The 26562-nt window shown below is 44.4% G+C and overlaps 1 protein-coding gene and 3 pseudogenes across 1 annotated transcript; 2 read left to right on the top strand and 2 right to left on the bottom strand.

Annotated features, from left to right (window-relative positions):
* LOC121536779 overlaps window positions 1–8705 on the bottom strand; it is a 53458-nt pseudogene extending 44753 nt beyond the window's left edge.
* Window positions 8706–8768: 63 nt separating this feature from the next.
* Window positions 8769–11352, top strand: LOC121536778 (transcription factor Sp9-like). Its single transcript, XM_041844316.2, has 2 exons — window positions 8769–8917; window positions 9468–11352. Exons 1-2 carry the CDS (start codon window positions 8897–8899, stop codon window positions 10752–10754), a joined length of 1308 nt encoding a protein of 435 aa, XP_041700250.2. The 5' UTR covers window positions 8769–8896; the 3' UTR covers window positions 10755–11352.
* Window positions 11353–14993: 3641 nt separating this feature from the next.
* On the bottom strand, window positions 14994–18101 carry LOC121536116 (annotated as a pseudogene).
* A 310-nt stretch (window positions 18102–18411) lies between these two features.
* On the top strand, window positions 18412–26562 carry LOC121536115 (annotated as a pseudogene).

Genomic DNA, 26562 nt, shown 5'->3' on the forward strand with positions numbered 1-26562 from the left:
TTTTATTTCCCAACCTAAGAGTATGCTACCGATTGTGTGCAGTGAGTCTACCAAACCAGACACGGCCCCTTTCATTCCCTTTTCTCTGAGTCCAGTTCAGGGGAAAACTCTGCATAGGAATGTGAGTTTTGGGTCTGCACTATCCCTGAATGTTGTGTTTATCTTGGAACCCAGCAGACAGAACCATATCGGCCTCAGTAGAAAAGCTCTGTCAACTGCTTTCAACAAGAAACTACAGGGAGTTATGAAGTGCATTTTCTCTTTGCTACCTCATGTAAATTTACATCGGAACACTTTCCTAACCAGATGAAAAGTGTGTCATTTTACAGAGTGACATGCAGAGCGCTATAGTCTGACAGGAGGGACTCACATGTCATGTGGAAGATGCCATCGAGGGCACTGATGTGGGAGAGGAAGGCGTTGCCCAGGCCCTGGCCAGCATGAGCTCCCTTCACCAGTCCTGCTATGTCCACCACGTTCAGGAAGGCTGGCACCTTGCTGCAGAACAGGCAGTGGGGTTAAGGCAGTGGAAAGGAAACAGGGGTTATATAAGTCAGCTAATGTTTAATATAACCAACAAAATACAGAAACAAGCCCACAGTTTGTGAATCAGTCTTTCTTAAGTTTTTGGATATGGATCAACACTACCAGGGTAGATTATTGGTGGTCAAACTTTCTAAGATTTCAATGAAAAATACATATCCCCCCAAAAAAGATGTTTGTCTCTGGCTATTGGGTATTAGCTATTTATCAGAGTAAGTGGTAGCCCTTGAGCCTCATGTCTCTATCAGCCTTCACACTCAACGTGGATAAATGAGAATAAAACCCAGCACAAGCCTGTACACTAAGACTGGTTCTACACCTCGCAATCATACTCCTACTACAACAACAGAGGTCGGTAGTAGTGCCATACGTTGATTTCATCATCAGGCACCTACACTCTGGAATGTATGGTTTGAGACACAAGAGCTATGACTAAAGGGTGCTAGTGTTTATGGCATATTGCTCATGGAAAAGTCATAGCAGAGTCATAAAGAAACATTTCACATTGCTCAGTGCTGAACATGTTATATTGCACTACCGTCAACCCCAGAGACAGAGAGACGTTGATTCACTGCTGTGATTTATGTCCCTCTCACATTAAACCAATAGGCTGGTCTAACCTCGCTCATAATGACATATGATAGCCAGCCACTGACACTTAAATGCTATGGCCTCTTACGTAAAAGACCAAATAACATGACAAACTGCAGTTATCCTTATATGTATAGTAAAGGACTGGCAACTCAATGTCAACAACATTTCTGTATCTTCTTGCCGTGACCTATACATATTTGCCAGAGAGCCCAAGTCTGAAGTGTGAATAATATGTGAACAGTGAGACCCCATACCTGACAGGCTTGTGGAATTGGCACAGGAAATCATAGCGTTCATCTGGAATGGGCACTCGGCTTTCATTTGGGTCAATGGTGCAGAAGGGGAAATTTTCAGCTGCAACTTGACTCTTTGTCAGTATGTTGAAAAAGGTTGACTTCCTAGAAATAAAAACAGCACAGAGGTCAACACATCCCAGAAACTGTTGGTGGATCCAGATGGATTGAGAGTATGATGTTGGTTTATTCAAAGACCTCAGTAAAGCCTACAGGGCAGGAAGACAATTTCATCTCCACTATGAGAAAGAGGTCAATCTAATATATTGAACATTTGATCTTCAGAATCATAAATGGCCTGATTGTGAAACATTAAACCCAATTACAAGGTCAGATAATCCCATAATAGATCAATTGTGTTTGGAATCCAAGGGAAAATTACGTTCCTGACAGATCTGAGCTGTTGAACGGGTACAGCCAAACATAGCCCCATGTCGTGCTCACTGAGAGATTTCTGTTCCACAGCACAAGCACCTTAAGAGTGCTTCAGGTTGCGCTGACTACTCAATGAATGCAAGTGTAATAATGGCAAGGCAGTTAAATATAATCCATCCCCTCACCTGGTGCGCTCCACATTTCAAGGATTGGTTGGTTTAGACTCCAAAGCCTACAGGACTGGAATTGCCCAGATATTGCTGTGATGCAGCATGGATTCATCATATATCACAGGATTGTTCCAACTGTTATCATATATTTCAAGGATGTTTTAGATCACCCTCAGAAATATACAATCTGCCTTAGATTTACATTTGTTATTCTGCCTACAGTGGTGGACAAAAACATGTCACTTCAATCAGCTCTCATGTTGCTATTCATCAGCCCGTCACAGTGCATGAGGCCAGGTCAACAGCAGTGGTGGCTAGGCAGGGTGGGGAGCAGGGTGAGGACAGTGGTCATTTTGAAGCCCCAGGCCTGCTACTATTTCATACAGGAGAAATGATCTCCAATGGACACTCATGTTACCATCCTGATCCCTGTACAGTGGAAATTACAAGAAAAAGCCGAATACCATAGCGTGAGAGCTGTTGCTGCTTGGTAGGCTTTAGGATTTTACACCATGGTATCGTTTGTTGTATGTCTTTATCTGGGTAGGATCTTATAATACCCATTTATCAATCCAAAGCATTTTGTGTCTGTTTGTTCTAATCTTTTACGTTTAAGAGTGGGTCAATATTCTGAATTATTGAATGAAATTAGGCTAATATAATCCCAGACATTACTGGTGCAGGGTTTGCGACCTTTAGGTTCACGTGTACAGGAAATGCATGCACTGAGAGCCTAATGGCATGTGGCCTGAAATGAACTGGTCAATGAATGAACAGAATACCTTTACACTGGGTCATGGGGGCCATAAGAATACATTTAGTACTGTACTTAAAAATGCATAGGCCATGTTGTTAAGCAGTCCAATCTATATTTCCAGTTTACATGTAAAGACTATAGACATACCCTACATTGGGCAATCCTGCGATTCCTACTTTCAAAGAAGTCCCAAACCGTCCAATCAGTGGTGGTGGCTGCTGTCTATCACCTCCCTTCTGCCAAAAAAAACAATGTGTCAATGTCCATAGAGAGTGAGAGCTCATGGCATTATGTAATCTAGGTGACACATTCAGTAATCTAGGTGACACATTCAGTAATCTAGGTGACACATTCAGTAATCTAGGTGACACATTCAGTAATCTAGGTTACACATTCAGTAATCTATGTTACACATTCAGTAATCTAGGTAACACATTCAGTAATCTAGGTGACACATTCAGTAATGTAGATGACACATTCAGTAATCTAGGTGACACATTCAGTAATCTAGGTGACACATTCAGTAATCTAGGTGACACATTCAGTAATCTAGGTTACACATTCAGCAATCTAGGTTACACATTCAGCAATCTAGGTTACACATTCAGTAATCTAGGTTACACATTCAGATTTGGCCTGAGCTACTGTAGTATACACAAAACACACCTTCTTGGGAGCCATGTCTTTTTCTTCAGTTTTCACTGCCTACTAAATCTACTCACAATTTACAGTGAAAAAACATATATTGCTGGTAATGTAAGCTCTAGAGACATGAAGCTAATAGCTGTCTAGCTAACACCATTTTCAGTCGACCGCACTCACACTGGATGGGAGGAGATTCGGGCTGGAAAGGGTCCTTGGGCACAACCGGAGGAACATCATCGCCCTCGTGAAGAGCTGGAGGCAGCTGCAGCCGAGAGGAGGTGGTCTGAGGAGGAATATCACCGCCCTCGTGAAGAGCTGAGGCAGCTGCAGCCGAGAGGAGGTGGTATGAAGAGGAAGCGGAGTCGAGGCTGGAAGCCCGTGGTTACTCCCAAAACATTTTTGGGGGCACATGGCTTGGGCGCCTGGGCAGCAGGGAGGCTGCCACAGGGAGAAAAGGAGAGAGGGCTATCGGATTACGGGAGCCATTGGCGAGTAGAGGGAGGGAAGTTGTTGTGGCACGGCATGAGAGACTGAAGTGTGTTCCCAGTCTGGTCCGGTCCGTTCTTGATCCCCCAGTTAAGGCCAGTGGTGGGTGTTCCCGGTGCGGTCCGGCCTGTTCCTACTCCACGCACCAGGTCCACGATGTGCGTCGCCAGCCGGCCTGAACTGCCCGTCTGCCCAACGCCGTCTGAACTGCCCGTCTGCCCCAGCAGCTCTGCCCGTCTGCTTAGGCGCCTGAACTGCCCGATCTGACCACCGCAGTCGTCTGAACTGCCCCGTCTGCCCAACGCCGTCTGAACTGTCAAATCTGCCCAACGCAAGAGCCTGAACTGCCCGTCTGTACACTGAGCCTACAAAGGCGCCCGTCTGCACCACGAGCCTTCAAGAGCCGTCCGCCAGACCGGAGCCGCTGGAAAGCTCTCCGCCAGACAGGATCAGCCAGAGCCTTCCCACTTCGAACAGAGGATCAGCCAGAGCCTTCCGCCGAACCTGGGGATCAGCCAGAGCCTTCCACGCCAGATTAGGATCAGCCCAGAGCCTTCCGCCGGGCAGGAGCAGCCAGAGCCTTCCGTCGGGCAAGAGCAGCCCAGATCCGTACAGCCAGCCATGAGCAGCCAGATCCGTACAGCCAGCCGCGCGAGCAGCCAGACCCGTCAAGCTGACGCAGAGCAGCCAGATCGATCAGCCCCAGCCGCGAGCAGCCAGATCCGTCAGCCAGCCGCCAGGCAGCCCGATCGACACTAACGCCTCACTCTCAAAATAGGACATGCGTCTGGTCGAAATGAAAGATGACACTGGTAAATGGCTAGCTGATCCATGTTTCTACATTTAGAACACACTTGTTAATATTAGGCCTACTGTATTTATGAGCTGAGCCAAGCTTAATTTTGTCATAGAAAATCTCTGCCCACATTGGCAAATATGCACTATATGCACTGGAACATTGGTAAATACTTGTCATATGTGCTTGATTGTGTTGTCTGACACCACAGAACATAGACAACATATGCACACACCAATATCAGTAACCATAGTAGTTATTACAGGAGTCTATCCAAGTGTCAGGCATATAACCAAAATGACAGTCCCTCACACACAATATGACAGTGGCAGGGTGTGCTGGTTAGGTTGCACCTCTTATCAGGGAGAATTTAAATCGGTACAAGTAAGCAGCTGTTGGATTATAGCTCCTTTAACAAGGCGAACAGGGGCCGGGTGGCCATCTGGCATTTCGGGCAAATGCCAGATGGGCTGGTCCATTTTAGCCCAGTGGGCTTGTGTGGGGGCCTCAAGGAAAAAAATGGGCTGTGTGTTTGAAATGTCAGGGCCGATTTCTGGTTCCATTCCGCCCCTGAAGGTGAATCTTCTAGCCTACTCCTTGCCACAGCCTGGTTTATCAGTATGGTTTATCTCCCTCCCCAATAAAATTATATTTCATACTGAACACGAATTGGATTCTATGTCTGCCTGTTATACACCATTATATAGTGAATATAAGTCTTTCCCCACATATTGTTTTTTTTTTTTTACTCCCTTGATAACCAGAAAAATTACAAACATCGGATGCAAAATGTGAAAGGCGTCCAACAATCCTTACCGTGCAAGAGCAGGGCTGACACGGAGGAGAAACAGGTTGAATACTGTACATTGAAAATTCATGGAGAACAGCATGGCATGCAAGTCTTTGCATATGCAAAATAGACTCACATCGATGATCTGGTGCGTTAGTCTACAAATCGTATAAAAAGAGATACATCTTGATACAGATTTTACAAGACACAAATAACACGAGTTTATGAGAAAATATTGTTTTCTATATAAAATAGGCTACCATCACCATGACCCAAACAAGCTTGTAGGCTAGGCCTACTTTATTTAAAATTTCTGTCGGTTTTTGTAGACTCTCACACACCTGTTTTCAGATAATGATATCAATTAACATATAAAACTACTTACAATTCAAGCATGGCATCATTGCCCCTAAATTGTTTCCCCGCTTAGACAGAAACAGGTGTAGGCCTGTGGACCTCCACCACTCCCGACCATGAGATTACACCGATTAGTTAATTGTCCACAAATAAACTTTCCTCAAAGCCAAAGCAAATTAATCCGTGCAGGGACCGACCAGAAAACGTGCTCTAATCCAGCACCCTGAGTCGTTTAACATGCAGAAAACGAGCCTCTAATAATCTAGATTTGAAGCAAGTCAAAGGCCTTTTGTACCAAGAGTTTAAATGAATAGGTTTGGATTAATCATTTATCTTTTCTCGTTGAACGCCTTGATGGATGCACCGTCACTTAGCCTCACCACAATAGATGCACAGCGTTTTGTTCTACCAAATAAATCATTCTCATTGTTTAAGGTACATTGATCAATCTAATGACTTGTAATAGGCTCCTAATTGCCACAGAAAAGTGCTCTCGGATGGAGTCCTGCATGCGAGATTAAACTCAAAATTCCCACTTGAATGACACTGTTTAAATATTTTCCATGACAAGATTTCGTCAAGGATGCTGGCATTGCGTAGGCCTACCAACTATTACGCAGGCTATCACATTGTTATTATGGTAGGCTTACATGACGAAATTCCAATTTACACTGGCATTCAAAAAGGCAAAAAAGTCAACACAATTCAAAATGAGTATGTGCAATCATATGTGAACCAACACCTGTCATTTTGAAAGATAATCTAATCCTAATTGTTTTAGTGCTATTTTGTTACTATCTGCCTGCACCTCTAAAGTTTTTGTTCGTTTTATATTTCCTTACTTCTTCATAATATTTCCAGAAGTGTTTCAATAATGAGTTAGATGTTGAATAATGTGGGAATAATCACTCTAATTAAAAGCGAGCACTCCATCGAGGGCCTTATCTTCGCCTTGCTCATTGATAAATTATTTCTCTTTATTTAGAGCCAATACATAGAAATAAAACACAAAGAGACAGATAATACCAGCATATCATTATACATAGCAAAAATAAATAACAAATAATCAACAATGAATGACATGGTCCTCATTTTAACCAAAGTTGCATTACACTACAAAACATTTAGAATTGTAGTTTAAAGAAAAGAAAAAGAGAAAGAGAAAATAATAATTATACACATCAGACACTCACGCTGTTCGAGACACTTTGGCATTACAATCAAATTTGTTAATGCAGAATCGACATTTAATAGTGCTAATAGCACACCACAAAAATGGCCATGATTGCAAAAATGAAGCACTTTTCTTGGCTCCGTTCGTTGGATTTGATGAAATTGTTTTATATTAACCGCTCCAAAGGTGGGGATTTAAAGCAGAGAGAGCCTTTTTACAAATTGCGCTTGGTTGACTGGCAGCATTCAAGCTCAATAATGGTGCATTATTCGCCCGTTTTTAATACTGTAATGCACAGCTTTCGGCGAAGCCTTTCTCTGGAAAATTGCTTTAAATTTTGAAGGGATGATAATTCACACCAAAGCAGGCCATTGTTACATTATGTCATTACCCCGAAATGTTTTAACAAGCTGTGAAACACGTTGACATATATTGCATTGTGATCTTTAAAAAATGTATCAATTCCAGGGAAGAAAAAATATATAGTCATTTGGCGGAAAAAAAGGTTAACGTTGATGCGCTCCCCATGTTTTCTCAATGGTTCAATTGTATCTCCAAACGTTATATTCAGATAGCCTAAATCTTTAGTGTGCAATGCTCTATGGTTTCATTGTGCCATATTAAATCAGCCTGCATCGTTGAATGAAATGCATTCGCCAGGCTGACATGAGGGAAACAACATCTCATGTGATTATTATGACAATGTCTGCAATATTTTTCTAATCATTTTATTTTGGTACAGTTTACAGGCTGTAGCCCTTAGAACATCAACCACTCATCAAGTTAATTGTCACTTTTTAATTAACCCAAAATCCCAACTGTACAGCCTCAACACACGCGCGTAAATTGGCACAGACAGACAGTGGGACGGGCGCGAGCGCATTCCGCACACACACACATAGATTAAAAACATGTCCACAATAGCCTCTTAAACGCACACATGGCAACACCGCTTCAGCCTATGGAAACTTTTAAGATAATTCACCTGTTGTATGACATACCTTGTATTGCAAGCGTCTCCACTTTAGTCAGCCATTATTCATTGATAATGGGTCGGCTTATTGCACTTCTGGCCGGCTGATGAGTGTATGGGAACTTCTGCTGAACTTAATGGACGGTGTGAGCAAGCACATGCCCTGCGCCTATGAACACGATTCCATTCCTGAAAGTGCATGACAGCTTTGGTTTTGACAAATATGAAGGCACTGCAATTCGCATAGATATCTTTTTTTAAATAATCACCAATCCCCTCATGTCATGTCATGAAACATAAAACATTTTTGGGACTCCACGAGGGATAAAAGCAGGGGCAGCTATACATCAAAACATTATATTTTACAAGTATGTGCATATAGGCCTAGAGAAAACAATTTATATAAGAACCTGCAGTTGAAATAAATAAAAAATACAATTGGTCAGAAAGCTTTATGAAATGCAACAGAATGCGGCTTCATGCACCGGAAACAAAATACCTCTAAATAAATCATATCAAATTCTTACCTCTGGCAGAGAACTAGCTTACACCAAAATGAGCTCGATTCTACAATAAAGAGCACATTGAGCCTTGATGGGAGAATACATAAAATGTATAAAAATACCAAATCGTATCTTGCTTGACAGTCAAATCCGCACAACTGTTATTGATTGACGTGAAGCTTTAGCGTTTCTGTCCTTGGTCGAATCTCTCATTGGCTGACTTCGTCCTCTTGCCAAGAATCCAGCGCTTAGATTGGCTGCTTGCTTTTGCCAGCTGTACTTCAAAGAACGCGCTCTCTACAACTAGGTAGTGTAGGAGCTCGGAGCTCGGAGCCAAGAGAGAAATCGTGTGACTACGGAAAAGCAAAGTGCCTGAGTCGAATTGGAAAAGTACACTATTGCAGAACTGTGACCAATTCAACATAGCAAAGACCCTGGATATGGCTACGTCTATACTTGGGGTAAGGCGACAAAATATTGGTTTTCAATTCCGTGCGTAAAACATGCCTAAAGTAGGCTTTATACTTTCACACTTACTAAAAAGTATAGGCTACTTTGCGGTCATTATTCTTTTATCGTTGAGTTTTGTTGTTACTGTAGGTATTGAAAGTGCTTGTTTAGATGTAATTGTGACTCAAGTATCTGTTTATAGACAACTTTCCTCAATCAAAATAATTTGAGCTTTTGCTAACTTTCATAATAGGTTACCCACATGAGCAAACTTTCGAGACCTGCAGTAAACTCTCCACTGAGTAACATTACTGTATTTCCTCCATGATTGTGTCTGTTTATTTGGTTCAGTGGATATTTAGCTCACATTTCGATACACTCTTTATGAATGAACTTTTTTCACTAATTGCTATCCAAACAAGCACAACAACCGAACGGTTAGACGACCACATAGGCAGACGCAAATTATACTTATAGAAAATACATGTATCTTATTTACAGAAAGAAAATTGTAAATGTTGCTTGCAATGTTCTAAAGTACATTGATGTATGTCTTTGCAGGAAGAACCACGATTTGGAACTACACCTCTAGCTATGCTGGCTGCTACTTGTAACAAAATTGGCAATACCAGTCCCCTTACCACTCTACCTGATTCCAGTGCTTTTTCAAAAGGCGGATTTCATCCTTGGAAAAGATCCTCTTCTAGTTGCAACTTGGGATCCAGTCTCCCTGGATTCACTGTAGCAACAAGCCGCGGATCGACCGGACTAACATCAACTACTGGCACAGGCAACAGCGCGTTCTGCTTAGCCTCCACCTCCCCGACCACCTCTGCGTTTTCCACAGAGTACAGCAGTCTGTTTTCCAACTCAGCGAGCATTTCGTCTCAAGAGTCTGGGCAATCAGCCTTCATCTCCAAAGTCCACACATCAGCAGAAACCTTGTACCCGAGGGTAGGGATGGCACATCCGTATGAGTCGTGGTACAAGTCTGGTTTCCATTCAACCATCTCGGGCGATGTTACTAATGGGGCGTCCGCGTGGTGGGACGTTCATACCAACCCTGGCTCATGGCTCGAGGTCCAAAACCCTGCAAGCTCGCTGCAGACCTCCCTGCACTCCGGGACCCCCCAAGCCATACACTCTCAGCTCAGTGGCTACAACCCTGACTTCTCCACTTTGACACATTCGGCATTCAGCTCAACCGGTATAAGTCCCACGGCATCGCATCTTCTATCAACTAGCCAACACCTGTTAACACAAGAGGGATTCAAAACAGTCATTCCAACATACACGGACGCCTCTGCCACCAACGCTATGATTTCGGGTTCCAGTTCTGGTTCCTCAAGGTCATCCAGGAGGTACTCCGGCAGAGCCACATGCGACTGTCCGAACTGTCAGGAGGCTGAGCGGCTGGGGCCTGCAGGGGCCAGCCTCCGGAGGAAAGGACTTCACAGCTGTCACATTCCAGGCTGCGGTAAGGTGTATGGCAAAACCTCTCATCTTAAAGCGCATTTGAGATGGCATACTGGCGAGCGGCCCTTTGTCTGCAATTGGCTTTTTTGTGGCAAAAGGTTTACAAGATCAGATGAACTTCAGAGACACCTCCGTACCCACACCGGTGAGAAAAGGTTTGCTTGCCCAGTATGCAACAAGCGCTTTATGAGGAGCGACCATTTGAGCAAGCACATTAAAACCCACACTGCCGGTGGTGGAGAAGGCAAAAAGGGAAGCGACAGTGACACCGACACCAGTAACCTGGAGACCCCCAGGTCCGAGTCCCCAGAACTCATTTTAGACGGGGTAAACCCGAGAATCAAGGGCCCATCTCCTCATGACGAGCCCTGAATGGCTGTTATTTGAATGACCTTGAAACTAACTTTATAAAGCAAATTACCAGTAGGCTATCAAAACTGGTACATGTATTAAAAACGGGTCTGGGTTTGAGAGACAGTATTGGACGAAAATAAGATTTTACGCAAAGCATTTGAAAATAATAATAATTTGATCTTAATTGAATATGTTCAACTCGTTATTCACCATCAAACGAAAAGGATAATTATTCTATATTATATGAAATTACTTAACTATAAAGCTGTCAACTTAAAAATTAACCGGAGTACTTTTTACGATCAGTGCGTAAAAGGGGCGAGCTAACCCAAATGAACTTGGTTGGCCCATGTGAGTCGCCATCATATTGTACATATTGACAACAAACGATGTGTTATTTTCATGTAAATGTGAATTATGATTGTTTCATTCGTGTTTGGGATCCTGGAATTCAGGGAGTTTACTTTCAATGCACTTTGTGGATATGTATGTACACAGCTTTTTCAATTCAGTTAACCATTTCATTTCTTTGCTACAAATATATAAATGTTTACTTGTATAAAGTCACACGTATAAGCCTTTCATTTTGTCATAATTAAAATGATCTCAAATCTGAGGCAGTAGTCGTGTGATGGGAATGTTTCACTATATTGTGTCCCATATTTGTTTTCATTATGCGAAATGAAAATAAATGATAAACAAAGGTAATTTATTTGATGGTATAAATTGTAAATATGAACGATTGCCAAACGTAAAATGTAGATAGGCAAGAGTGTTCCTTTACATAAAATCAATCATACATTGCTGATATAGGCAATCGCACATTGACGTGCATTCTCTCTGAGGAATAAATCAATAGTTAATGCCCCGGAAAAGACATTTCATGCCCAAATGAAAATCTTGTTAAATGGTATTAATTATGACTTGGAGCACATTGCAACCCCATGTGTCTTGTATTTGCGATTAGAGATTCGTGTATTATCAAATATCTAATTAATCTCCGAGACATCATTTGTTCAGCTTTACTTTATCTGGGGGCTTCCAGGGGGTTTTGATGACAAAGGCCTCCTGAATATTTATTTTAATTGTCCAAATTAACTGATTTAATTTGCATGTCAAACGGAAAGATGGCAGTCCAAGAATAAGGATAAAGCATCTCTAAGCTTTCCTTTAAACTCTACACTTGATTTGATGTTATGGGAACTGTTTCTAAACTTTTGAAAAGAAGAAGGGGTAAAAAGCCATATGCAAATGATGAATTTGAAATGCTCTTGTCGCGGCGCAGTCAAATGGTTCCTGCATGTTATTTGAATATCAGTGGCCCCGTATTGAAAGGGTTCAAGGATGCTCTCTGACTTCTTTGTGCTTACCCAGTGCAGCGTCCGATCTCAAAGAAAAACCCGGGGAATAATTACAGCGTGAGCCCAGGCCTGGGAATATGTTAGGGAGAGGCATCTCATCTAGATAACCTCTTTCTGAAGAGGAAGTTAAATTGACCAGAAGGCAATAGAGGAAAATTATTTTCATTTCCTTTTGTGTGGCTGGCTTTGAGGAGATCACGAAAATAATAATAAAAAAATAAAATGTAAATTTTTCTATAACCACGAATTCGAGTTTAAGAATAAACAGCTTAAATTGTCAAAGACTAGAAAAGACAACGTATTATAGCCTATATTTTGCATTTAATATAAATGTGAACTTTTAAATGTAGCCTACAGGTGAAATAAAATAGGCCTATTCAATAGGCTATTATAATATAACCGAACATTAATGATAAATTAATGCAACCTGCAGTTAAAAGTTGATGTTTATTTGTGATAAAATAGATGTTTATTTGCAGTGACTTTCTTTATGTTCTTTTTATTTATTTTTTGAAAAAATTGTTTTGGTTATTTGGCCGCATAGGTACATTAAGTAAATTACTGTTTTTCTTGTGGGCAAATATAATATTTTCATTACACACTTTAGTGGATTTGAATTTCGTTCCATTTTCATGAAGACATAAATAAGTATTAGGCTGTAATTCATTAGCATAGTTTGCTATTATATGGCTACAAAAGGGCGTTAAATTCAACACGAGCCAAGTGCGTCAAAATGCTTCGGGGAGAGAGACGCCTGGGGTTGCGGACAGTAAAGTGCTGTCATTTATCGCTTTGTTGCTTTTCCATGGAATGCCCTCTCGCTGAGCATTAGGCAGAAGTCATCTTTGTTTTCAAGACACAATAAAGAGAGATCAAAGAAGAGAACCAGTGCGACTTTACCGGACACGGGAAACATCTCACTGCTCAAGGCCTCGGGCCATTCTCCTCTTGTCCCCAGGGTCAAAAAATGTCAATTTCACAATGGAAGGTCACGAAAAAATATTTGTATTGTGATAATGATAAAATCCCAATTCATCAAACCAATTGCCATAGGTCTACAGCATTTAGGTACACACCTCGCAGCATCATTGCAAAAGGTTAAATAGTCTGTCTATACAGAATATACTAATCTGAAGCGACTGAAATAAAATAAAACATGCAAGCAATTCTCGACTTTCCTTTTCCTGATCAGGAATTCTTATCAAAGCATATCATATCGACGCAGTAATTATCAATCTCATTGTTATTGCTTTGCCATAAAATATATGGCTCCAAAACAAATACGGACTGGTAGGTTACACAGTTCAATATGTCAAATCTCAAATGAACCCCAATGACCTCATTCTTTCTTCTGTTTTATCCGTCATGATGATAATGTCATGCAGGTAATGCAACAAGTAATCTCCAAAGGCCGACAGGCGCGCAATGTTGCGTAAATCATGGGCAGGAAGAATAAAGTTACATGCATTGATTTCGATTCAGAATTGGGTATTCATTGTTAAATATTTGAAACAAACTTGATGTCTACACACTAATCACTTACGCAGGCCTAATCGTATGCATCGCATAAGGAACAATCATAGATTGATTGTCATTAGTCAACCATGCCCCCGTTTAGGGCACTTCCAAAAGACCACTGTGAAACAAGCCTACATAATTAGGCTAAACTTGTAACACATGTAATGAAGCACGGTCACAACCATGTGAGCACAGTTGACTATATTTAAAGTTCGAGGTGCAATAATATTCTTATAGTATGCTGAAGCGGGTTCTCGGGACTGAAGTGACAACCATGAATAATAGTGCATGCAAGACATGCATTTGTTCAATAATCTGACAAACGGAAAACATTTCTGTGGTTCAAGTTATTTTAGGTATACTGCTGCCCTCTAGTGGAGGAAAATAAGAACTGTATTTGAGGAGCAGGGTTGTAATCACTAGTCCAAACAGTTGCAAAAACTGAACGTTTTTCAACTAAAACAATAGTTTCTATTGGACACATTCAGGTAGGTCCCTCCCCCGTTTAATTCCGTTTGCTTCTGTTCAACATTTTGCAACAGAATCGGCATAGTCTGAGTCACTGCTGCTCCCACGGGGGTATGAAAAAAAAGTGTGTGCACTCACTGACTGTAAGTCGCTCTGGATAAGAGCGTCTGCTAAATGACTAAAATGTAAAATGTAAATGTTGTAATGAATACGCCCCTGCACTCATTTTACTGTAGCAGCCAGCTAGCAGGTAACACCAAAACATGATGGATACTATAGGCTACTAAAACGTTGGTTTCTATGTGTTTGTTTAATGTTTAATAAGTGGGCCCCCCAAGAAAAATCTACATATTAACAATAGCATCATAAAACCTTCAAAACATTACACTTTCGTGTCAAAAATGTTTACATCAGCAAAATAAAAAGGTATCACTGGCCCAATTTGTAAGATTGTCTACTCTCACAGTTCAGTGTTTTCTCTCAGCTCTCCCTCTGCTTCTGGCTCGTTTCTGCATCTCCCTCCCTCCCTCTGCTCCTACTCCTACTCCTCCCTTTGCCTCCCCTCTCTCTCCCTCCCTCTGCTCCTACTCCTCTCCTTCTCCTTTGCTTCATCTCTGCTCCTACTTCTATTCCTCTCTCTTCTACTTTTCATCTCTCTCTCTCTCTCTCTCTCTCATGCTCTCCCTCCCTCTCTGGGAGCTGCTACTGGTTCTCTGCCTCTCCCTGCTGTCGTGTCTGTGTCTCTCCTGACCTTCATCTTTCTCTCTGGACAGTACTTTCTGGCCTCGCTCCTGCCTGGCTCAGTCCTTGTTTCTTTCTCCTCTCTGGTATCGTCTTTGTGCTGTTTCTGTCTGGAGGTTGGGCTCCGTGACCTGCTCCTGTGAGAGGAGCCCTAGGTCTTACTCTTGACTCATCCATCACTCTCCGTGTTGTTATCACCACAGGAGTAATTTCTCTTGCCCTTCTTCTTTCTCTTCTGGCTCTCAGAGTCTGAGTCACTGCCGCTCCTACTTTCACTGGAGCTGTCAGAGTCTGAGTCACTGCTGCTCCTACTTTCACTGGAGCTGTCAGAGTCTGAGTCACTGCTGCTCCTACTTTCACTGGAGCTGTCAGAGTCTGAGTCACTGCATCTCCTACTTTCACTGGAGCTCTCAGAGTCTTTGTCTTATTTTACAATAAGCATATTATATTCTAAACAACTAAATCTATGAATGGTGGTGCTCTCCTACCTGAGGAGCTTCTAATTTCTGTTTAGTGGTCAACGACTTCAGGAATTCAACCTCAGGATCCTCCTCTTCTTCATTGACAACATACTCCTATAGCATAAAAACAATTCGTAATAAATCAAACAATTAAAATAAAAAAGCATGCATCAAATACTAACAAAACATGAATAAAACTTCATAAAGAAGAGGTCACAAATGTTTAGAAGCGAAGTAAGTAAGAGTAGAACAACCCCTGCTTCTGTTTGAGGGGGGATTATGGGGGAGGGGGGTTAAACTATATACTATTGCATCTGGTGTTGCAACACTCCTATAATTTTAGCAGTTAGTCTCATCACATCTGCCCAATTGACTAAACTTGCAGCGACTGGAAGAGCTCAGTGGTTTACTCTGATAATTGGCCATTTTTCAGCAATCACATTTAGACCGGGGATCTGCCATGGATATTGTTTGTCTTTTTCTTCAGGGTGGAAGAGGAACAGAAGATTACCTGCGATGGATCACAAACAGTAGAATTTCTTCCAAGGACACATTTCTTCAGGGCAAACACACTGTTTCACATCTCCACCATTAACTCGGAGGGGTGCATCGACGGACCTGTTAGCACAAATCACAGCCTCAAAGTCCCATTGATGTCTGTCCACATCCGTCACTGCTTCCACAGTGGGGAATTCAGGGGCGGCTTTGTTAACAGAAAGGGACACCAAATCAACTCACTCGTCTTCAGGCTGAGCAAATCATACAATATCACTCTCCCAAAGCAGTGGTTAGTGGAATCAGAATACACAAGAATTGCATTTTTCTCCCAGCACAGGAGGGGCTCCATTATGGCCCTCCACCATCAACACCATGCGCAAGACTCTCCCGCGGTAAACATGAATTTACTACTTCACTTCCTGATTGTAGGAGTCAGAATCAGCTCCACTCTGGAAGCTCTACAGGACACCAGGAGTGATGAAAACTACTGCTACAACATGTTACAAGACTTTCCACAAATGTCCAATGTAATACTGAATGCCCATTCTATTGGACAAATTATTATTGCAATTAGGTTCTTTATTCAAATTATTTCAAAGTCGGTGCAAAAAAAAGAGAGGATCATTTCATTGTTAAGAATGAAAATATGAATATAAACGTCATAACATTTAGTTTAAAATAAACAATTAGCTACATCTGTGAAATATTATTTGGAATTAGCAGTCAACCTTTTTCCTCTATTTATCCAGGTAGGTCAGATTGTTATTTGTACCTGCTTCCTCTGTGGGCGCAGCGCTGGCATTGATCCCAGACAGGCGGAAGAGAGGGCACTCTGTCTGTATTCACATGGCCCTATTTGTGACACTTGACGCATCTCACGTTGCGCACCTGAAAATCACAGGTCATTAGACTGGACTTATCCATTCATTCCATCACTTATAACACCTCCCATACGACCCAATTGCAATGACGACAAGCAAAGCATATATACTACATAGACACCTGCCATAATGTAAATTAACACATCGTTATCCCGAGTTAAATATAATCCTTTACTTTAGCACCACCAAGTGTCAAATGCCATCACATTTATTTTGTTAATAGGATAATATTTAGCCTAGCTCTGAGGGTAATCACATTTAACAGCAGATTGTCATAAATAGGTATGTCATGAGTTAATTCAACACAAATGGGAAAACGGCACAATATTAATCTATGCAAAAGTTTCATATATTCACCTGAATTCCAAATGGTTGATCTCTAACAGCCATGTCATCCTTGGCATACGTACAAAGATGAAAGCGAAAGTATCACCAAATGCAAAGGTAAACTAATAGTAGGACTCAAGTCATCTGAATATTTATTTTGATCAACACAATTCGCAACTTACTTCTCTCGAGGGGACGTCTTTTGCCACGCAAACTTGATTTCTGATTCTCCTTCCTGTAAAATAATATAAAAATGTTACATTTTGAACAATAATAAACTAACATATGCCTTTAAATCTACAACATTGACCAAACTAGCAATGCTTGCTTTGAGAAACAAGTATGCAACTGTGAACAAGAGAGGGACTCTTATTAAACATTGCACCTCCTTGGTCTCCTCTTCTCAGTATTGCAGAGTGTGGGAGGACGGAGTGCAGTCATATGGTTTCATTTGTATTATTCAGTATGGTAAAGATGCAGAACCAAGATGGATGTAGTTAACATTGTCTGCCGCAGGTGGAACTTCATACATGAAGTTGAGACCATTCTTCACACGATCATCTCCCATCAACAGTCTATGAGAAAGGTTTTAACAACTCAAAAGGCAGACAATGGTTATATCTGTTATATTATAAATTAGAGCTGTGAATTTACACAAGACAAACTATATGGTCGAAGCACGGGACATGCGTTCGAGTTCGTCTGATGCAGTGTAGCAATCCTAGCGAATTATATTATACATTATAATTCCCACCAAGTGGGTTAACCCAGCCTAAATGGCACGATGCGTAGGTTGTTTGCCTGTTACTCTGCGACCAGAGTTTGCCTCCGTACGCCACAATTTATTTCAGTGGGGAAATAATGAGACTAAATAAAAAGGCCTATGTAAAGGCATAGATGGAACAATGGAGATCAAATGTATCTCGAACATGTTGTGTAGCCACAGATCATTGGACCATCTGTAACCAACCTGTTGTTCTAAGCGTCTTGTTCTTTTAGGTACGAATTCATTAGATCCTCCTGCTTTTTCGCGAATGTTATTTTCTGCTCTGCTATCCATACCTGTGTGATGATACAAGGGATAAAGTTGGCGAAACATAACCAAGTCATATATTTTTTAGATAGCTATGCTATCTAATTTGCCATAATTGTCCTCATAACCAATTTAAATCCTAACGTTAGCTATCTATGAATCAACGTGATACATGTCAGATGGGCCGCAATTCATTTACCTAGTAACATTTAACAAGTATATTGTCGGCTACAATTTGTGATCCGGTACTTGGCTGCAGCGACAGGTAACATGCACCAAACTGAAGTCAACTGATTATTTCAGATTGTAGTCTAGCAATGTCCAGTGTATGGTTAAATGATCGTGTGTGGGGGGCAGAGAGAGTATTGGAAGAGAGTGCTGAGGAGGATGACTGAGAAGGCCCTTCTTGGCATGGATTTTGTCAAGTGAATATCTGCCAGCTGAGCTCCAAAAGTATTGGGATAGTGATTTTTGTTGTTGTTTTGCTCTGTACTTCAGCACTTTGGATTTGAAATGATACCATTTAATATGAGGATATTTTCATCCATATCGGGTGAACCGTATAGAAATTACAACCATTTTTATACATAGTCCCCCCATTTTAGGGACCAAAAGGATTAGGACAAATTCACTTATGTGTATTAAAGTAGTAAAAAGTTAAGTATTTGGTCTCATATTCATAACATGCAATAATTACATCAAGCTTGTGACTACAAATTTGTTGGATGCATTTGCTGTTTGTTTTGGTTGTGTTTCAGATTATTTTGTGGCCAATAGAAATAATGGTAAATATTAATTTGTGTGTCTGTAACTTTCTCACTCATCATTATTCACGATTCATTCAGGATGATCAGTAATCATGGTAGCATCCACATTAATGTATACGTGTTTAGAAACATATTATATTCTTATTTACAATAAAAGCAACTTCAAAATGCCACAATACATTATTAACCATTAATTTCTATTGGGCACAAAATAATCTGAAACACAATCAAAAGAAACAGCAAATGCATCCAACAAATTTGTAGTCACAAGCTTGATGTAATTATTGCGTGCTATGAATATGAGACCAAATACTTAACTTTTTACTACTTTAATACAAATGTAAGAGAATTTGTGCTAATACTTTTGGTCCCCTAAAACGGGGGGACTATGTACAAAAAGTGCTGTAATTGCTAAACGGTTCACCTGATATGGATGATAATACCCTCACATTAAAGCTGACAGTCTGCACTTTAACCTGTCCCATGTGGCTCAGTTGGTGGAGCATGGCGCTTGCAATACCAGAGTTGTGGGTGCGATTCCCATGTGGGACCAGTATGGAAAATAAACTATGAAAATGTATGCACTACTGTAAGTCGCTCTGGATAAGAGCGTCTGCTAAATGACTCAAATGTAAATGTAACCTCATAGTCATTATCCTTTCAAGGTGCTGGAGTACAGAGCCAAAACAACAACAAAAATACTGTGCAGTATATGTTCCTGTCTGTAGTTTGTCATTCTTCAACTAAGTATTGCTCTGGTATTTGTTAATTATTGCTGGTAAAATAAAAATGCATTGCACTATGAAGCACAGAATGAGGACTCATCAATGTGATGGTTATGTCTTGGCAGACTTGGTCTGGAGAGAGCTGAGACTGCTCAGAAGACTGTGGATGTTATTGCTGAGCTGCTGGAGATATATGGCATGGGAGCAAACTGCATGAAGGACCAGTCTGGCTTTACCTACCACAATAGCTTCCTCATCTCATACAGGACTGAGTCCTGGGTGATTGAGACGTCTGGGAAGTACTGGGCAGCAGAGAGAGTGGAAGGTAATTAGCTATCAGGGTTTGAGTTTGCCCAACTTGAAAACTTTTTTTTGTTGGTAATATGTTGTATCCTCCTCTAGATGGATATCGTAAAATCTCCAATTAATACTCAATAACAACCAAGATAAATAAGGAACACCCTGGGAGTATGCCAAGAGCCAAGGCTGGTGGGATGGGAAGGCCCCGTTCAGTTTCGCTGAGACGTACTCTTTCATGACTACAGCCAGAATAGAGATGTCTGGCAGCCATTACTGCGAAGTGCGGAACCTACTGGAGAGAAGCAAAGGTTAGTTGGTTAAATATGAAGATTATGTACATCTTTAGGTTTAGTTGTTTGGGTCAAGTGTAGAAGAATTGGGTTTGATGAGATAATTTGAAACAGCATTGAATCCATATAGCATGCGAACAATTGACAATGAATCAGAGTATTTAGGACATATCACAGCTGAGACGATGATGGATATCCTGAGGGACAAGGACAGTTGCATCAACATGGAGGGGATGTTCATGACAACAGGAAGCATGGTGTCTGTCGTACCAACAGACCCCACCCTGCTGGGGGTGCACTACATCACTGGAACTCCTGACCCTGAGAGGTACAGTATGGAGCTGACCACCGCTCACACACCCTACCTAGCAATGTTATTGTTCCATCTCAAGTTTATGCAAATGTATGTCAAATTAAGGATCCTTTCTCACCCAACAGGTCGGTTTTCAAACCTTTTGTCTTTGTGAAAGACATTAAACAGTTGAAGCAGACTAGCTCTCCATGTCATGGTCCTGATGACCCTGTGAAGAAGATACCCCACTTCCAGAGCAAGCCACATCGCAAACATCCATTGTTTGTCGAACATGAGGGGGTGGTGGTGGCTGCTGTCAGAGTGCTGTGTGTGGATGAGTGAAAGGAATCAAGCGCAGGAACCAGGATGACTTCAACAGACTTTAGTAATGTCCAACACATGAACAATGAGTCGCCAACCCAACCGGGTGGCGCGAACAATTACGCACAAACACAGTGCGGATAAACAAGAAAAGCGCACGCAGTGCGAACTCTCGAAAAAACAACAACGAGAGATACAAACTCCTCTGAGGCAGGCTGACAATAAACAATCACGCATAACACCTGACCCAAACAAACGAAACTAAATAGGGAACATAATCAAACACAAACAAGGGACAGGTGTTACAAAGAGACAAAACCAAACGAACATGAAACGTAGAACGGTGGCAGCTAGTACTCCGGAGACGACGACCGCCGAAGCCTGCCCGAACAAGGAAGAGGAGCAGCCTCGGCCGAAACCGTGACAGTACCCCCCCCCTTGACGCGCGGTGCCAGCCGTGCGCCGACCCGGGGCTCAGGGACGACCCGGACGACGCGGAGCAGGGCGCGCAGGATGACCCCGATGGAACTCGGTCAGCAGGGACTGGTCCAATATGTCCCTCCTTGGCACCCAGCACCGCTCCTCCGGGCCGTACCCCTCCCACTCCACGAGATATTGAAGACCCCCCATCCGGCGTCTCGAATCAAGGATGGACCTCACGGTGTACGCCGGAGCCCCCTCGATGTCCAACGGGGGCGGAGGAGTCTCCTCTATCTCATACTCCTGGAGTGGACCAGCTACCACCGGCCTGAGGAGAGACACATGGAACGAGGGGTTAATATTCCTATAGTCAATAGGCAGTTCTAACCTGTAACACACCTCGTTCAACCTCCTCAGGACTTTGAATGGCCCCACAAACCGCCGACCCAGCTTCCGGCAGGGCAGGCGGAGGGGCAGGTTTCTGGTCGAGAGCCAGACTCGATCTCCAGGTGCGTACACAGGCCCCTCACTGCGGTGGAGATCGGCGCTCGTTTTCTGCCGACGGATGGCCCGCTGCAGATGTACGTGGGCAGCGTTCCATGTTTCCTCCGAGCGCCGTACCCATTCATCCACCGCAGGGGCCTCGATCTGGCTCTCGTGCCAAGGTGCCAGAACCGGCTGGTACCCTAACACACACTGGAAAGGGGTTAGTTGGGTGGAGGAGTGGCGGAGAGAGTTCTGTGCCATTTCGGCCCACGGAACGTATCTCGCCCACTCCTCCGGCCGGCCCTGGCAATAAGACCTCAGAAACCTACCCACCTCCTGGTTAACACGTTCAACCTGCCCATTACTCTCCGGGTGGTAACCCGAGGTAAGGCTTACCGAAAACCCCCAACCGTTCCATAAACGCTCTCCACACTCTGGAGGTGAACTGGGGGCCTCGGTCAGACACTATATCCTCGGGTACCCCGTAATGCCGGAAGACATGGGTAAACAGAGCCTCAGCGGTCTGTAGGGCAGTGGGTAGACCCGGCATGGGAAGGAGACGACAGGCCTTCGAGAACCGATCCACAACGACCAGGATGGTAGTATTCCCCTGTGAGGGGGAAGGTCGGTAACAAAATCCACCGAGAGGTGGGACCAGGGTCGTTGTGGAATAGGCAGGGGTTGTAGCTTACCCCTGGGCAAATGTCTGGGCGCCTTACACTGGGCACACACCGAACAGGAGGAGACATAAATCCTCACATCCCTAGCTAACGTTGGCCACCAGTACTTCGTGCTAAGGCAGTGCACTGTCCGGCCGATACCCGGATGGCCAGAGGAGGGGGACGATGAGCCCAACAAATGAGGCGATCGCGTACCTCGAGCGGAACGTACGTCCGACCCACTGGACACTGTGGAGGACTTGGGTCGGTGCGTAACGCCCGCTCGATCTCGCCATCAACCTCCCACACCACCGGTGCAACCAGACAAGACTCTGGTAGTATGGGCGTGGGCTCAACGGACCTCTCCTCCGCGTCATACCGCTGAGACAGAGCATCTGCCTTCCCGTTCTGGGACCCAGGGATGTATGTGATTTTAAACACAAACCGGGCTAGAAACATAGTCCAGCGGGCCTGGCGAGGATTCAGTCTCCTAGCCGCCCGGATGTACTCCAGGTTACGATGGTCAGTTAGAATGAGGAAAGGGTGTTGAGCCCCCTCGAGCCAATGCCGCCACACCTTTAGGGCCTGTACCACGGCTAACAGCTCCCTGTCTCCTACGTCATAATTCCGCTCCGCCGGACTGAGCTTTTTAGAATAAAACGCACAGGGACGGAGTTTAGGTGGAGTGCCAGAACGTTGGGAAAGAACGGCCCCTATACCGGCCTCTGACGCGTCCACCTCTACCTGGAACGGTAAAGAGGGATCCGGATGCGCCAACACCGGCGCCGAGGTAAACAGGTCCTTCAGTCTCCCAAAAGCCCTGTCCGCCTCAGCTGACCACCGCAAGCGCACCGGACCCCCCTTTAACAGAGACGTTATGGGAGCTGCCACCTGTCCAAAACCCCGGATAAACCTCCGGTAATAATTCGCAAAACCCAAGAACTGTTGCACCTCCTTCACAGTGGTTGGGGTCTGCCAATTACGCACAGCTGACACCCGGTCTACCTCCATCTTCACCCCTGACGCAGACAACTGGTAACCCAGAAAGGAGACCGACTTCTGAAAAAACAGACATTTCTCTGCCTTGACATATAGGTCATGCTCCAACAGCCTCCTCAATACTCGGCGCACCAGGGCTACATGCTCTGCTCGGGTAGGACTGTACACCAGAATGTCGTCGATGTACACGACTACTCCCTGTCCCTGCATGTCCCGGAAAATCTCATCGACGAAGGATTGGAAGACTGAGGGAGCATTCATTAACCCATATGGCATGACTAGATACTCGTAGTGTCCGGAAGTCGTGCTAAACGCTGTCTTCCATTCATCGCCCTCTCTAATGCGCACCAAGTTATATGCGCTCCTGAGATCCAATTTTGTAAAGAACTGCGCACCGTGCAGTGACTCCGTCATAGTCGCAATCAGAGGAAGTGGATAGCTGTACTTCACCGTAATCTGATTGAGACCGCGGTAATCAATACACGGGCGCAGACCTCCATCCTTTTTCTTCACAAAAAAGAAACTAGAGGAAGCGGGTGAAGTGGAGGCCCGTATGTATCCCTGTCTCAGAGACTCAGCGATGTACGTCTCCATTGCTTTCCTCTCCTCTTGAGACAAGGGATACACATGGCTCCGCGGGAGAGCTGCTCCTGACTGGAGATCTATCGCACAATCCCCCCGTCTATGAGGCGGCAGCTGCGCCGCCCTAGTCTTACTAAACACCAGTTTCAAATCCTCATACTCGGGGGGAATATGCAGTGCTGTCATTAGATTCGGACTTTCCACCGAGGTCGCCCCTATGGAAACACCCAGACACCGCCCCTCACACTGGGCAGACCACCCTTTAAGAGCTTTCTCTCGCCACATAATAGTAGGGTCATGGGTCATCAACCAGGGAAGGCCCAGCACTACCGGATACGCAGGAGAGTCAATCAGATAGAGCTGAATCGTCTCCTCATGACCCTCCTGCGCCATCATTTGAAGGGGCGCTGTGACCTCCCTAATCAACCCAGACCCTAACGGACGGCTATCTAGGGCATGAACAGGGAAAGGCTTATCAACTGGAAGGAGGGGAATCCCTAACTCTATACAAAACTGGCGATCTACAAAATTCCCAGCTGCGCCTGAATCTACCAGCGCCTTATGCTGGGAACGAGGTGCAACCTGTGGAAAACAAACAGGCAAGGTTAGGTGCACGACAGAAAGCTCTGGGTAAGTAGGGCGCCTACTCACCTGGGGGGACCCCCCAATGCGTGACCTGCCTTTTCCTCCACCGGGGGACCCTCCCCAACACCTAGCCGCGGTGTGCCCTCCACGGCCACAGTTAGTGCAGGGGACGGCACCCCTCGGGTTCCTACTCCTCCGTTCTCTAGCGCCAGCACCCCCGAGCTCCATAGGGCTCGGCTCGGAGGTGCTGGAGAGTGGAATGGGCGAACCCCACCCGGGACGTCCACGGGTGGCGAGCAGGGTATCCAGCCGAATGGCCATGTCGACAAGTTGGTCAAAGGTCAACGAGGTGTCCCTGCACGCCAACTCTCGCTGGACGTCCTCCCGGGAGGCTGCAACGGAAGTGGTCTATATGGGCCCGCTCATTCCACCCTGCATCGGCCGCTAGAGTCCGGAATTCCAAGGCAAAGTCCTGGGCGCTCCTCATCCCCTGTCGGAGGTAGAACAGACGCTCCCCGCCGCCTTCCCCTCTGGTGGATGGTCAAACACAGCACGGAAGCGGCGGGAGAACTCCGCATAGGTAGTGGTAGCGGCGTCCATTCTCCTCCATTCGGCGTTGGCCCACTCCAACGCCTTGCCGGTGAGACAGGAGATGAGGGCTGAGACGCTCTCGTGTCCCGAGGGCGCCGGGTGTACGGTGGCGAGGTAGAGCTCCACTTGCAGCAGGAACCCTTGACACCCGGCAGTGGAGCCGTCGTACGCCCTCGGGAGCGAGAGCCGAATCCCACTGGGTTCCGGAGATGGGACAGGAGGACTGACCGATGGGGATGGTTCGGTAGGTGGGGTCGTGGGTACCCCGCTGGTTTCCCATCGGTGGAGAGTGTTCATCACCCCCTCCAGGGCATGACAGACCTGGTTAATCCGATCCTCCTGCCCACGAAGACGTTCCTCCATACCTGCTGTTGGCGCGGTCGCTCCTGCTGATTCCATGGAATGATGCGTGATTCTGTCAGAGTGCTGTGTGTGGATGAGTGAAAGGAATCAAGCGCAGGAACCAGGATGACTTCAACAGACTTTAGTAATGTCCAACACATGAACAATGAGTCGCCAACCCAACCGGGTGGCGCGAACAATTACGCACAAACACAGTGCGGATAAACAAGAAAAGCGCACGCAGTGCGAACTCTCGAAAAAACAACAACGAGAGATACAAACTCCTCTGAGGCAGGCTGACAATAAACAATCACGCATAACACCTGACCCAAACAAACGGAACTAAATAGGGAACATAATCAAACACAAACAAGGGACAGGTGTTACAAAGAGACAAAACCAAACGAACATGAAACATAGAACGGTGGCAGCTAGTACTCCGGAGACGACGACCGCCGAAGCCTGCCCGAACAAGGAAGAGGAGCAGCCTCGGCCGAAACCGTGACAGCTGCAATCATTGATAGCACCAAGGTACGAAACCTTTCCAAATCTATACATCTTAACTCTTTAAAGATTAAGCAAATATTTGGCTTAATTTTGGATTGTATTATTTTTAGGACAAAGGAAAGAAGATCATGCAGAATATGAGAGTTAGAAAATGAGAATGTGGCTGAGATGGAGAAACTGTTAACAAATGGTAATGTCACGAATTCCGCCGAGACTGCTCCTCCTCCTTGCTCGGGCAGGCTTCGGGCGTTCGTCGTCCCCGGAGTACTAGCTACTACCGCTTGATGTCTCGATGTTTGTTTGGTCTTGTCTTGTTAGTGCACCTGTTTCGTGTTATGTATTGATTAGGTCACCTATAAGTTTCCTTTAGTTTTGTTTGCAGTTGTGTGTGATTGTCCGCCTGTCCGTTGATGTATGGTATTTGTTCTCGTGTTTATAGTGTATTTACGCACTGTATGCGTAATCGCTCGCCTCCAGTGTTTGAGGCCCGTTATTTTGTATTGTCTTGTTGACTAGTAAAGTCGTTTTGACTGAGCTTCTGTGTCCTGCGCCTGACTCCAACACTGCATCCACATCAGCTTGTGACAGGTAATGAATACCCTACTTCGGTTGTGCACCTGTTTTCTAACTCAATGTGTTTTACAGTGTTTACAGCAGTGGAGGCTCCTCTGA

This window comes from Coregonus clupeaformis, chromosome 23 (assembly GCF_020615455.1).
Source record: "Coregonus clupeaformis isolate EN_2021a chromosome 23, ASM2061545v1, whole genome shotgun sequence".
NCBI classification, from domain to species: domain Eukaryota; kingdom Metazoa; phylum Chordata; class Actinopteri; order Salmoniformes; family Salmonidae; genus Coregonus; species Coregonus clupeaformis.

Bases quoted from the DNA above. Each gene is read 5' to 3' on its own strand.
- LOC121536778 (XM_041844316.2), top strand. From the start codon at position 8,897: ATGGCTACGTCTATACTTGGG. The intron at 8,918-9,467 runs GTAAGGCGACAA...ATGTCTTTGCAG, and splicing joins TGGCTACGTCTATACTTGGG to GAAGAACCACGATTTGGAAC.